Consider the following 15,765-nt stretch of genomic DNA (forward strand, 5'->3'; position numbering starts at 1 on the left):
CGAAATATGCTTTATAATCTACCTTTTAAATAAATACCTGACTTCTAGAATTTTATACACTGTTTTTTTTTGTACACTCATTTTTAACATAAAGAAATCCTAACCTTTAGAGAGGTGGCAGGTTAAGCAGGGTCTAAAGAAGGTAAACCAAACTTAAATATCTCCCATAGCTCTAATATTTCTAGCAAAGAACTCAAACAGCATTCTCACAGATGTTTCACATTCTAGAGAATAAAACTTACAAAAGAAATAGTTAGAAAACTGCTTCTTGATAAAGTTGCAATTGTTTCTGACAAACTGACAAAGAAAGCTGAGACCCACACTATGTAAGAATTCTATGTTGCTCATTTGACTGTTGAAAGATTTAGGGAAAGTTATTTAATTCCTTTCAGCTTTAATTCTGCTGTATTAAATTAGCATAATAACAGATGACTTGCTTGCCAAATCAAGTAAAAAATATGTATCAGATGGTTTTTTAAACTTATGACAGTTGTAACAATATAAAGTGAAAAATAATGATTGAATCACATATGCTGGTTTTCAACTTCCCTTAGTAAAGAAATTAGTCTGAATTTAACTGTAATTATTTTATTTGTATGACCTTTAGATTGTTAATAAATATGAAAAAAAGATTGTGTCTTCCTGAAGAATCATGTAACCTCCTGAAGCCTCAGTTTTTTCACACTTACAAAATGAGAACAAATATATATGCCCCAGGATTGATTGAAGTATTATTCAAGTCAATGCATATAAGTGCTATTAGCTTTTTTATAACCAAATGAACCATAAAGTATTAAGGAGAAAGATATGAAACCTAATGTAAGAAATACAAATTCAAAGATAACTAATAAAAAAAGCATATTTACATGAAACTATAGAGAGACAGAAATATACACACATGTGTACATACACATACCCCAGATTTGGTATAAAATTCTATAAGAATAAATGATTTAATGATCTGTCTTGAAAGTCAGACCTAAAGCTTCAAGACTCCTAAATGACAAAGCATAAGGGAATTAAAAAGTACTTACTTCTGCCACACAACGTAGATAATTTCCCTGTAAATAGTACCCTTGTTTAGAAGGTAGTTCATCAATACTCCACACCTGATCTGAATAACTATCATGTTCTTCCATTATGTATTTCCCTGACATAGTAACAGGAGGAAGGTTGAGACTGGCAGAAGGAGGAATGGTTGACATATCTGTGGCAGAAACTTTTGAAGTAAAACGTAATCTGTGATTTGGCAGCTCAAATGTAAACCTGGTCTGTGCACCTGTAAGACATAAGAAAAGTTACTGTTTGTTCAGTGCTCATTCACTCCTTTGTTCAAAAAATGATTTCTAAAAAATGCATACATATCCCAAATAAAACAAATCCTTATATATACGTATGGGTACGATAGTCAGTATTATTAAGCCAGCAAGTATTATTTATTAAGCCTACAAAGTGCCAGAGAAACACCTACTAATGTTCTTTATTTCACAGAAGGTAGAACAGAAAGAAACTGTCCTTATCACAGAAGAGTTATAACAAGAGAAATTAAGTGTAAAAAAAATTCTCATCCAGAGTAAGATGGAGGAGAAGTAGCAGACTGAGACTACTTCAGGTAGCAGCAGATCAGCTAGATAGCTTATCTAAAGATTGCAAACACCTACAAATCCAACGGGAGATAGAAGAGAAGAAGAACAGCAATTCTAGAAACAGAAAATCAACCACTTTCTGAAAGGTAAGACTGGCGGAGAAGTGAAACCAAAGCGACGGGAAGATAGACCGTGGGGGGAGGGACCGGCTCCCCGCAAGTGGTGGAGCAACGGAGCACAAAATCAGGACTTTTAAAAGTCTGTTCCGCTGAGGGACATCGCTCCAGAGGCTAAACCAGGGTGAAGCCCATGCGGGGGCAGCGTGGCCTCAGGTCCCGCAGGGTCACAGAAAGATCGGGGGTGTCTGAGTGTCGCAGAGCTTACAGGTATTAGAACGGGGAAGCCGGCTACAGAGACAGAGCCGAGGAGTGAGCTCTAAGCTCGGGGTTACCTTGAACCGGTCGCAGGCTCGGTCACCTCGGAGCGCGGCCCGAGGCCAGGGTGACGGGAGTAATTGGGCGCTGTTCTCTGAGGGCGCACTGAGGAGTGGGACCCTGGGCTCTCGGCTCCTCCGGGCCGGAGACTAGGAGGCCGCCATCTTCATTCCCGACCTATGGAACTCTACGGAAAGTGCTCAGGGAACAAAAGCTCCCGAAAGCAAACCCGAGCGGATTACTCAGCCCGGCCCCTGGTAAGGGCGGTGCAACTCCGCCTGGGGCAAAGACACTTGAGAATCACTACAACAGGCCCCTCCCCCAGAAGATCAACAAGAAACCCAGCCAGGACCACGTTCACCTACCAAGGAGTGCAGTTTCAATACCAAGGAGAGCAGCGGAATTCCAGAGGAGGAGAAAGCAAAGGACGGAACTCATGGCTTTCTCCCCATGATTCTTTAGCCTTGCAGTTAATTTAATTTTTTTTTCTTTTTCTTTTTCAATTTTTTTTTCTCTTCTTCTGCTAAATTTTTTTTAACTTTTACCCTTTTCTTTTTTAACGTTTTTTAACTAGTTTATCTAATATATATATATATTTTTTCTTTTTTATATTTTTTCTTTATTCTTTTTTTTAATTGTTTCTTTTTATCCCCTCTTTTTATCCCCTTTCTCCCCCCTCACGATTTGGGATCTCTTCTGATTTGGTTAAAGCATATTTTCCTGGGGTTGTTGCCACCCTTTTAGTATTTTACTTGCTCCTTCATATACTCTTATCTGCACAAAATGACAAGGCAGAAAAATTCAGCACAAAAAAAAGAACAAGAGGCAGTACCAAAGGCTAGGGACCTAATCAAAACAGACATTGGTAATATGTCAGATCTAGAGTTCAGAATGACGATTCTCAAGGTTCTAGCCGGGCTCAAAAAAGGCATGGAAGATATTAGAGAAACCCTCTCGGGAGATATAAAAGCCCTTTCTGGAGAAATAAAAGAACTAAAATCTAACCAAGTTGAAATCAAAAAAGCTATTAATGAGATGCAATAAAAAATGGAGGCTCTCACTGCTAGGATAAATGAGGCAGAAGAAAGAATTAGTGATATAGAAGACCAAATGGCAGAGAATAAAGAAGCTGAGCAAAAGAGGGACAAACAGCTACTGGACCACGAGGGGAGAATTTGAGAGATAAGTGACACCATAAGATGAAACAACATTAGAATAATTGGGATTCCAGAAGAAGAAGAAAGAGAGAGGGGAGCAGAAGGTATACTGGAGAGAATTATTGGAGAGAATTTACCCAATATGGCAAAGGGAACAAGCATCAAAATCCAGGAGGTCCAGAGAACCCCCCTCAAAATCAATAAGAATAGGTCCACACCCCATCACCTAATAGTAAAATTTACAAGTCTTAATGACAAAGAAAATCCTGAAAGCAGCCCGGGAAAAGAAGTCTGTAACATACAATGGTAAAAATATTAGATTGGCAGCAGACTTATCCACAGAGACCTGGCAGGCCAGAAAGAGCTGGCATGATATATTCAGAGCACTAAACGAGAAAAACATGCAGCCAAGAATACTATATCCAGCTAGGCTATCATTGAAAATAGAAGGAGAGATTAAAAGTTTCCAGGACAAACAAACACTGAAAGAATTTGCAAATACCAAACCAGCTCTACAGGAAATATTGAAAGGGGTCCTCTAAGCAAAGAGAGACCCTAAAAGTAGTAGATCAGAAAGGAGCAGAGACAATATACAATAACAGTCACCTTACAGGCAATACAGTGGCACTAAATTTATATCTCTCAATAGTTACCCTGAATGTTAACTGGCTAAATGCCCCAAGCAAAAGACACAGGGTATCAGAATGGATAAAAAAACAAAACCCATCTATATGTTGCCTACAAGAAACTCATTTTAGACCCGAAGACACCTCCAGATTTAAAGTGAGGGGGTGGAAAAGCATTTACCATGCTAATGGACATCAGAAGAAAGCAGGAGTGGCAATCCTTATATCAGATCAATTAGATTTTAAGCCAAAGGCTATAATAAGAGATGAGGAAGGACACTATATCATACTCAAAGGATCTGTCCAACAAGAAGATCTAACAATTTTAAATATCTATGCCCCTAACGTGGGAGCAGCCAACTATATAAACCAATTACTGACAAAATCAAAGAAACACATCAGCAATAATACAATAATCGTAGGGGACTTTAACACTCCCCTCACTGAAATGGACAGATCATCCAAGCAAAAGATCAACAAGGAAATCAAGGCCTTAAATGACACACTGGACCAGATGGACATCACAGATATATTCAGAACATTTCATCCCAAAGCAACAGAATACACATTCTTCTCTAGTGCACATGGAACATTCTCCAGAATAGATCACATCCTGGGTCCTAAATCAGGTCTCAACCGGTATCAAAAGATTGGGATCATTCCCTGCATATATTCAGACCACAATGCTCTGAAGCTAGAACTCAATCACAAGAGGAAATTTGGAAAGAACCCAAATACATGGAGACTAAACAGCATCCTTCTAAAGAATGAATGGGTCAACCAGGAAATTAAAGAAGAATTGAAAAAATTCATGGAAACAAATGATAATGAAAACACAATGGTTCAGAATCTGTGGGACACAACAAAGACAGTCCTGAGAGGAAAATATATAGCGGTACAAGCCTTACTCAAGAAACAAGAAAGGTCTCAGGTACACAACCTAACCCTACACCTAAAGGAGCTGGAGAAAGAACAAGAAAGAAACCCTAAACCCAGCAGGAGAAGAGAAATCATAAAGATCAGAGCAGAAATCAATGAAATAGAAACCAAAAAAAACAATAGAACAAATCAACAAAACTAGGAGCTGGTTCTTTGAAAGAATTAATAAGATTGATAAACCCCTGGCCAGACTTATCAAAAAGAAAAGAGAAAGGACCCAAATAAATAAAATCATGAATGAAAGAGGAGAGATCACAACGAACACCAAAGAAATACAGACAATTATAAGAACATACTATGAGCAACTCTACGCCAACAAATTTGACAATCTGGAAGAAATGGATGCGTTCCTAGAGACATATAAACTACCACAACTGAACCAGGAAGAAATAGCCTGAACAGACCCATAACCAGTAAGGAGATTGAAACAGTCATCAAAAATCTCCAAACAAACAAAAGCCCAAGGCCAGACGCCTTCCTGGGGGAATTCTACCAAACATTTAAAGAAGAACTAATTCCTATTCTCCTGAAACTGTTCCAAAAAATAGAAATGGAAGGAAAACTTCCAAACTCATTTTATGAGGCCAGCATCACCTTGATCCCAAAACCAGACAAGGATCCCATCAAAAAAGAGAACTACAGACCAATATCCTTGATGAACACAGATGCAAAAATTCTCGCCAAAATACTAGCCAATAGGATTCAACAGTACATTAAAAGGATTATTCACCACGACCAAGTGGGATTTATTCCAGGACTGCAAGGTTGGTTCAACATCCGCAAATCAATCAATGTGATACAACACATTAATAAAAGAAAGAGCAAGAACCATATGATACTCTCCATAGATGCTGAAAAGGCATTTGACAAAGTACAGCATCCCTTCCTGATCAAAACTCTTCAAAGTGTAGGGATAGAGGGCACATACCTCAATATTATCAAAGCCATCTATGACAAACCCACAGCAAATATCATTCTCAATGGAGAAAAACTGAAAGCTTTTCCGCTAAGGTCAGGAACACGGCAGGATGTCCATTATCACCACTACTATTCAACATAGTACTAGAAGTCCTAGCCTCAGCAATCAGACAACAAAAGGAAATTAAAGGCATCCAAATCGACAAAGAAGAAGTCAAACTGTCACTCTTTGCAGATGATATGATACTATATGTGGAAAACCCAAAAGACTCCACTCCAAAACTGCTAGAACTTGTACAGGAATTCAGTAAAGTGTCAGGATATAAAATCAATGCACAGAAATCAGTTGCATTTCTCTACACCAACAACAAGACAGAAGAAAGAGAAATTAAGGAGTCAATCCCATTTACAACTGCACCCAAAACGATTAGATACCTAGGAATAAACCTAACCAAAGAGGCTAAGAATCTATACTCAGAAAACTATAAAGTACTCATGAAAGAAATTGAGGAAGACACAAAGAAATGGAAAAATGTTCCATGCTCCTGGATTGGAAGAATAAATATTGTGAAAATGTCTATGCTACCTAAAGCTATCTACACATTTAATGCAATTCCTATCAAAGTACCAACCCTTTTTTTTTTTCAAAGAAATGGAACAAATAATCCTCAAATTTATATGGAACCAGAAAAGACCTCGAATAGCCAAAGGAATATTGAAAAAGAAAGCCAAAGTCGGTGGCATCACAATTCCGGACTTCAAGCTCTATTACAAAGCTGTCATCATCAAGACAGCATGGTACTGGCACAATAACAGACACATAGATCAATGGAACAGAATAGAGAGCCCAGAAGTAGACCCTCAACTCTATGGTCAACTCATCTTCGACAAAGCAGGAAAGAATATCCAATGGAAAAAAGACAGCCTCTTCAATAAATGGTGTTGGGAAAATTGGACAGCCACATGCAGAAAAATGAAATTGGATCATTTCCTTACACCACACACGAAAATAGACTCAAAATGGATGAAGGATCTCAATGTGAGAAAGGAATCCATCAAAATCCTTGAGGAGAACACAGGCAGCAACCTCTTCGACCTCAGCCGCAGCAACACCTTCCTAGGAACATCGCCAAAGGCAAGGGAAGCGAGGGCAAAAATGAACTATTGGGATTTTATCAAGATCAAAAGCTTTTGCACAGCAAAGGAAACAGTTAACAAAACCAAAAGACAACTGACAGAATGGGAGAAGATATTTGCAAACGACATATCAGATAAAGGGCTAGTGTCCAAAATCTATAAAGAACTTAGCAAACTCAACACCCAAAGAACAAATAATCCAATCAAGAAATGGGCAGAAGACATGAACAGACATTTCTGCAAAGAAGACATCCAGATGGCCAACAGACACATGAAAAAGTGCTCCACATCACTCGGCATCAGGGAAATACAAATCAAAACCACAATGAGATACCACCTCACACCAGTCAGAATGGCTAAAATTAACAAGTCAGGAAATGACAGATGCTGGCGAGGATGCAGAGAAAGGGGAACCCTCCTACACGGTTGGTGGGAATGCAAGCTGGTGCAACCACTCTGGAAAACAGCATGGAGGTTCCTCAAAATGTTGAAAATAGAACTACCCTATGACCCAGCAATTGCACTGCTGGGTATTTACCCTAAAGATACAAACGTAGTGATCCGAAGGGGCACGTGCACCCGAATGTTTATAGCAGCAATGTCTACAATAGCCAAACTATGGAAAGAACCTAGACGTCCATCAACAGACGAATGGATAAAGAAGATGTGGTATATATACACAATGGAATACTATGCAGCCATCAAAAGAAATGAAATCTTGCCATTTGCGATGACGTGGATCGAACTAGAGGGTATCATGCTTAGCGAAATAATTCAATCGGAAAAAGACAACTATCATATGATCTCCCTGATATGAGGGAGAGGAGATGCAACATGGGGGGTTAAGGGGGTAGGAGAAGAGTAAATGAAACAAGATGGGATTGGGAGGGAGACAAACCATAAGTGACTCTTAATCTCACAAAACAAACTGAGGGTTGATGGGAAGAGGGGGGTTGGGAGAGGGGGGGTGGGGTTATGGACATTGGGAAGGGTATGTGCTATGGCGAGTGCTGTGAAGTGTGTAAACCTGGTGATTCACAGACCTGTACCCCTTGGGATAAAAATATATGTTTTTTAAAAAATAAATAAATAAATAAAATAAGTGACCAAAAAAAAAAAATTCTCATCCATATTCACATTCATTCTGCTTTATTAGCAGAGAAGTCAGCACCTAACAACTAGGCTCCTGTCACTGATTCAGTGAAAACCATCAAATCTTTGTACTCACTGAAAATATTCACCAGGTATAAAATTATGCCAACACATGTATTTTTGACCTTAACAATAATTATTAACAGGACCATATACCAAATAAGAATATGCTATGAGCTTTAGTTTACTAAAACTACTGTTGGTTCTAAACACTTAAATCAATAATTTGGCATGCAATTGTCCAAATAATTATAAATATACAACCTATATTATTATTCAAGCCATATTTCTCCAGCTATTTATGAAGGTATTCAGGAGGAGAAAAAGCCTTGTTAAAATCAAGATCTATTATCACCCATTGTATATAGTGTGTAATGTATATACACATGCTCCTTTGCAACCACCAAAGTCTTACACTATTCTTTTTTAACATATACTGTATTATTTGTTTCAGGGGTACAGGTCTGTGATTCATCAGTCTTACACAATTCACAGCACTTACCATACCATATACCCTTCCCAATGTCCATAACCCAGCCATCCCAACCCTCCCACACCACTCCCCTCCAGCAACCGTCAGTTTGTTTCCCAAGATTAAGTCTTAAACTGTTCTATACATTACCAGTTCTCTCCACTCAAACATCATTAGTCTATTTTGCCTATATACATATTATAATTTAATAAATATGCCTAGTGCTCTCAATTGTGTCAGAAATAATTTTCTTTTTTCAAAATACTAGTAAAAGATCACTCATACTTTACATTCACTATATTCACTAACTATACAATAATGTTTGTACTTGAAATGAGTTAGGCATAAACAAACAAAAGTTCCTTCACCAAATGTTGTATACAACCGTGAGTGGCCAGACAGATCATGACTGCTCTAACTTCTTCCTAACTCCAACCAGGCAACTCAGTGACTATCACTTGCAGGATGAAAAGGTGGTGGCTACCACAGTAATTACCATTTCTACTACTACCACCAGCATTACCAAGTACAAACATCAAGACTGAAGTAATCCTAGGCCTCAGGTCATCCCTTATCACTAGTAGAGTCATTCTTTTGCTATTTTTGTCCCTTTCCTTCATTTCGAGAAGAACTATGTGTTCCTATCTGTCTAGATGTTTGATACTACATTTACTTTGCTCCTAAATATTCATATCTTCCTAGTTCCAACTGCCTATTTGGCTTTTGACCTACTGTCTTTGTTGAATCTTATATTACATGGATGCCCTGAAAAAATGGCCAAATGGGTCTAATTTATTGTCAACCCAACAGCCGAAGGCCTAATACTTCTGACACTGCTAAATCTGGAAGCTCCCTTCATAGTGCTTCTCTTTCCAGTAATAGAAAAATCTAGATGTTCAGAAAAATCCCTCTCAGTAAAGAAAAGTTAAAATGCTAGGAGTAGGAATAAAGATATACACGTAAATATATATAAACACATATGTGTATTTATATATATTTATATATGTCTATGTATGCACATGTTTAAATTAGTAATACAACTTACATTAATGGTATAAAGGGGAAAAAACATTTTAATTTCAATAGATGTAGGAAAAAAGCATCTGATAATATTCACCAGTTTCTCTTCATAGAAACTCTTAACACACTAAGAATAGAAGTCAATTTTCTTAAATTCCCTGATAAAGGGAATCTAGAAAAACCTTATAGCAAACATCACATTCATTGATGAAATACTGATTTCTTTAAGAAATAAGAGTAAGACAAGGATGCCCACAATACCCCCTTTTCTGAACATTGTAGCAGAGCACAATAAGAAAAAGAAATAAAAATTCTTAAGGACTGGAAAGGAAGAAACAAAAGTATCATTTGCAAATGGTACAAGTATCTACTTAGGAAACTCCAAAGAATCTTATTAGCAATAAAAAAAAGTTCACTATGGCGGTGAGTATAAAATTAACATAAAAGGATCAAGCACATTTGTACATCTTACTACCAGATTAGAAAATGCCATTTTACAAAATATCCCATTTGTACTAACGAAACAACAATAACAATAACATAAGGTACCTAGGAATTTATGCAAATAATTATATTTTGTAACAGAGGCACAAAAACCTTAGGTTGAAATATTTTATTTTAAACTTTGTAGAAAAACACTGGAGAAGACCTAAAGAGACAACGAAGTATATATTCGAGAATAGAAGAGTTAAATATTATATCAATTCTCAGTATAATCAATATTGTCAATTCTCTGCCTGGGTTAAACATCTGCCTTCGACTCAGGCTCAGGCTGTGATCTGGGATAGAGCCCCACACTGGGCTCCCTGCTCAGCGGGGAGCCTGCTTCTCCCTCTTAATCTCCCTCTGCCTGCCACTCACCCTGCTTCTGCTCTCTGTCAAGTAAATAAATAGAATCTTATATTCTCAATTCTCCCCAAGTATATCTATGGATTTAATAAAATTCTTGTAAGAATCCAAATAGGCTTCTTCAGAGAACTTGACAAACTGACTTCTAAAATGAATACGAAGGAGTAATTAAAAATAACCAAGATAACTCCTTAAAAAGGAAATGTCAGATAGCAATATGAGACTGTAAATAGGTGGTGCAAATAGGCCAATGAAGCATAATAAAGAACTTTGAAACAGACCCGACATATATTAGCACTTAAGAGATAACAATAATGGACTATGTATCAACAGGAAAAAAGGACAGATCAGTCAGTAACTGATGGTGCAGTAACTGATTAGACAAATGCACATCAAATTAAAGAAAAAAACAATTCCATATAGACTAAAAACTTAAAAAGAAACATTGAAAAACATTTAACAGAAAACATAAGAGAATAGCTTCATAATCCTGAGAAGGTAAGGTATTCTTTAAGATATAAAAATAGTTATCACCCAAGAAAATACTGGTAAATTCAGTATATTCAGAAAATACTGATAAATTCAGTATATTCAAATTATTCAAAATTAAGAATATTTGTTGGTCAAAAGACAATAAAGTGAAATAAGCCTCTAATGAGATGAAAATGTATGTTAAACTTATAATATTAGAAGTATAACATAAAACATATAAAGAATTCCTGTGGACAAAAAAAAAAAATACAAATGATTCAATGGTAAAATGGGCAAAAAACAATAACCATCAACAGGCACTTCACAAAAGAAAACATATAAGAATATCTTAATAAAAAATCAGCTTAATTAAAGAAATATAAATTAACATTGCAGTGAAATACCATTCCACATTTACCACACAACGTAAAAATTTAAAAGTCAGAATATACCAATTGTTGACAAGGATGTGGAATAATGGGAATTCTTATCTAATACAGGAAGGACAGTAAATACTGGTGAACACAAGTACTTTGGGAAACAGATTTGTACTTTCTAATAAAATTGAAGATGCATTTAACCTACAATCTAGCTGTACCACTCTTAGGTAAATATCCTTGAGAAACTCATGCACATGTACTAAGAGATGTGAGAACTGTAATAGCAAAAATATAAAATGAGCCAAAGATCCATCGACAGTAGAATAGCTAAGTTGTAATATAATCTCTTAACAGACTATTAGGTATCAGCGAAAATTGAATGAACCACAGATACATGAATGAACAGATGAATCTCAAACAAAATGTATAGCAAAAATTTTCCAATTAAAAAAATATATTAGTAGGAGTTCATACAAATAAAGTTCAAAACATAGCCATTTATGAGTATATACATACATGGTAAAACTATACAGAAAAGCAAAGGAATGGGTAACACAAAATTCATGTTAGTGGTTATTCCATTAAGAGTCTTGAAGAAAATCTGGTAATGATAATATTCTTTGAAGGAGCCTTCACAGTACTAGTAATGTTTTCATTCTTAGTTTGTGTAATTGGTTGGTAAGGTCACAGTTCTTTATTATTCTTGAAACTGTGTGTATATAATTTACATTCCTTTTATATATGGTAAGTTCCAGAATAAAAATACAGCAGCAAAAAATTTTTGGAGAGAATATATAAGGATCACAATATCTTATAAAAGTAGCTATTTTGAAGAAGCCAAATAACCTCTGATTTGCACTCAATTCACCAATGAGAAAATAAACCAAGTTTTTCAGACTACAAAGAAACGAACAAATGTGGAAATTGATTTAACTTAAGTTTGATTAGAAATGGCCTCAATAGTTGAATAGCTCTGAAGAGTTCAAATAAAAAAAGGGTCCCTGCTGGTCATTCAAGGAAGATGTAACTGGTATTTTTTATCTGACTGAAGAGCATCATTAATGAAATTTAAAAGTGTTCTCATTAAAATTATTTAAATTTTAATATAATATCTTCAAAACAAAATGTACTTTTCATCAAAATATTACCAATTTCTCAAACCAATCATAAATTTTAAGAGATTGAATTCATTGTTACCTGTCATTCCATGACTTCTCATTCTTCCCATTTTGTATTCTGCTTTCAGAGATGGTAAAAGTGCTGCTCCAATGGCTATACCATCTAACATGGCACTGAATTTAAGAACAATGGGCTTCTTTTCTAAACCTTCGGGTAACTGAGGAAATTCATTTGTTTCGATAGGAGTTTGATTAACACTTGTCGGAGTTTTTTCAGAAGGTAGGGGTGTTGCAATATCTTCTTTCATAGGCTGTGGGCTATAAAACAAAAAAATCACTTAAAAATATGTAATTAGAACAGCTACCATTTTATTCTATGAAATTACTAGAATTCATAATGAAAAATAGCAAAAATTAACTGTATACAGAGGTCTTCTAATACAAGACCACCTTAAGACTTCCTAAAAAAAGCCACAGAAAAATGATCTAGAAAAGTAAACAAGAAATAATAAAAATACAAATGAATGTTATACTGTCAAGGCCAATCATATCCTTAAATTGAAACTAGAGTTAAGACTCATGTTTGATTTCAAATTCTACGACTTAAGCATTGTGCACTTTACTACTCCCTCTAAACTACTGTTAACACACCAAAGACCAATTTAAAGTATTACACAGAATCAGAGAACTTGAAGAAATAACTTACGCTGTAGAAGGCTGTCTGATAAGATCTGAGATCTGCTTAGATAGTTGGTGGGAACTTCGAACCATCATGCTATGTAAGGTGGCAGGGTGCTGGGGAATGTTGATGCTGATAGCTCCTACTTTGAACACGGCAGCATTGTTAGTCTTCAACCCTCTCTGGGCACTATAGAGGGCTTGTGACTTGGCAATACTACATTTCACTACAGTTCTATTAATAAAGAAGGAGGAGCATTAAAAGACAGCCAAATAAAGAGAAATATTGAAAAAGTATTTTAAGAGTAAGACAATGCTTTTAAATCATTCAATGAACTAAATGACTTAAGATTTTTCATGCATTTAAATCATATATTGAGGAAATATTTTATAAAAACATTGAAATATATTTATTTTATATTGTTTTCATTGAAAACCATTCTATATCTTAACAGAGTTTATGGAAGAAAACATGTATGTGCTTATAAGTAAAAGAATGAACACTGACATACGACATGTATACAACACACAAAATTCCATCTTTATTTTTCCTCCATTCAGAACTCCTCTTTTTGCCTCCAGCTTCTTTTAGGGATATGTGTAACCACTAAGAAAAGCATAGATGCTGAATATCTAACAAAATACTCACTATACTTGCTATACTTCTTAGAATCTAATCAAAGGAATTCATCAATCATCTAATATGTTGGAAGAAATTAACAAGAAGGAAGAAATTTAACTTATCTTTTCCATTTTTTTAAATTTTCAACAAGTGTCAAAGAAATGTTAGAAGTCCATTTCATGATAAGTAACTATTAACTTAGTTAAAAATTAGTAAGCTTTACTGACATAGACATAAAGCAGAGATACTATCTTTCTTGATTTCTTTTCTTGCTTAAAATGCCTACAACAGTTCATTGAGCATGGTGACTCTCATTGAATTTTGTGAAACAATAAGCAGAAAGAAGTAGAGCAGGGGAATGACTCCCTCCACTATAGCTGTGGAATTCCACAGATAATGTGTGATGTATGTAGAAGCCATGATGAAGCAGTTTTCATGTATAGAATGCAAAGGCTCATGTCAATGAACTGCGCCACAGAGGGCCCAGTTAGTAAAAGAATAGCTTCAGACATAGATATTGTCTTTCAAATGGGCAAAGGATTCTTGACAATAAATAGGTTTAGCCAAACAACATATAAAATGCAAATTTCATATTAACTACAGGTCGGTTCACATACATTTATCTCTACTTAGACTGTAGAGGATTTGCTGAGAATTTATGTACAGTCTCAAGGATCTAAGCAATCAATTTATCACATTTAACTTATATTAAAATAAACCCTGAGAAGTATAATAATGGCTCTATCAGAGGTGTTGATTATTTACAAACAATGATATCCAAGTATTACATAAAATATTAAAAAATTACTGGAGAACTATATGGTTTTCTTCTACAAAGGCAACAATTTTTCAGAGACTATCCACTGACTAGAAAAAAAAGTAATCTCTGAAATTGGTCTAACCAGCATGAAAGTAGATTCCGGGATACTGACTAGTTATTGAATTTGGAATCTTTTCTTAAATATTATAATAAATAAAGCTACTTTTGTCATAAATGAGATTTCATTTTATTTTTATTTTTTTAACTTTTTTTTTTTAAGATTTTATTTATTTATTTGACAGACAGAGAGCACAAGTAGGCAAAGAGGCAAGCAGAGAGAGAGAGAAGAGGAAGCAGGCTCCCCGCTGAGCAGACAGCCCGACACGGGGCTCGATCCCAGGCCCCTGGGATCATGACCTGAGCCGAAGGCAGAGGCTTTAACCCACTGAGCCACCCAGGCGCCCCGAGATTTCATTTTAAATTCAATTTCAACATAAGCCAGAACACTCAGATGGTGCTAAAATGCAAATAACTTTTTACTTGTGAACAGTATCCATCTACTGAATGAAACTAAATATACAAAAATCTCTATCTTGTTGTCTCGACAGTAAAATTCTATACCTATCTCACTGTTTTTTACCTTTATAATCTATAGAAGTCTGCTTAAATATTACTTTCAATTATATAACCACATATATAACACACTGGAATTTCAGGTATACAGCAAAAGTAAAAATGGAAAGCTAATGGGGCTGACTGCTCTCTTATTTTGGATCCTACTATGATATTTCCACTGAAAATTCTTATGTTAAGGACTTCCGGTGCTCTGTGCTGTCCAGCACCAGAGGGTCCCATTCACGCTGTAGTCTGTATAAACGATGCCTACCACTACAGTGTGAGTGTTTTTCTAGCTGGACAACATGATAGACCTATCCTGATCAAACCAGGCTAAAAACTACAGAGGATGTCTGATTAACATTAACTCCTGTCAAACTATGTGTGTTAAAGACATAAGGAGACCCAGAATGAAGAATTAAAGTTTACAAGCTGTTAGGTGAGTTACCTATTCATAATTTCATTCTTGAAGAGAGTTGTCACTTAATCTAGGTCCTACGGTATGTAGTGTATATAAGACTTTTACACAAGAAAGAAGTGGTCAAAATCTCTCTGAAGAAAAGACTATAACACCATGTAGCCTAGACATGCCTCATATACACAAAAAGTTCATGGCAAGTGACCAAACAATCTTATTAAAGAATTCATTGACAGTGGTATTTTACCCTCACAAGGTTCTGATAGATCTACTGTGATCAGCTACAATGACTATAGTGCTTAATGAGGCAAGTACTTTTTCCCCAACTTCTTTTACTTCCTGAGTCCAGGCTATAGAGTCTTAAATGCAGGCCCCATCCTTCGCTATTCTATAAACTGAGTGAGTAATCTGAG

The 15,765-nt window shown here is 35.8% G+C and overlaps 1 protein-coding gene across 2 annotated transcripts in view; it reads right to left on the minus strand.

Moving 5' to 3' along the window:
* Nucleotides 1-15,765, minus strand: part of LOC111153399 (KIAA1109 ortholog) — a 197,955-nt gene that overhangs the window by 60,139 nt on the left and 122,051 nt on the right. For both annotated transcript variants that reach the window (XM_022512407.1, XM_022512417.1), the window contains 3 exons: nucleotides 12,966-13,172; nucleotides 12,339-12,577; nucleotides 1,035-1,279 (listed from right to left, as the gene is read on the minus strand). In XM_022512407.1, the coding sequence (XP_022368115.1) occupies nucleotides 1,035-1,279; nucleotides 12,339-12,577; nucleotides 12,966-13,172 (691 nt within the window). The remainder of the gene's footprint in view (nucleotides 1-1,034; nucleotides 1,280-12,338; nucleotides 12,578-12,965; nucleotides 13,173-15,765) is intronic.

This window comes from Enhydra lutris, unplaced genomic scaffold (genome assembly GCF_002288905.1).
Source record: "Enhydra lutris kenyoni isolate GAN:26980312 unplaced genomic scaffold, ASM228890v2 scaffoldscaffold3, whole genome shotgun sequence".
NCBI lineage: Eukaryota > Metazoa > Chordata > Mammalia > Carnivora > Mustelidae > Enhydra > Enhydra lutris.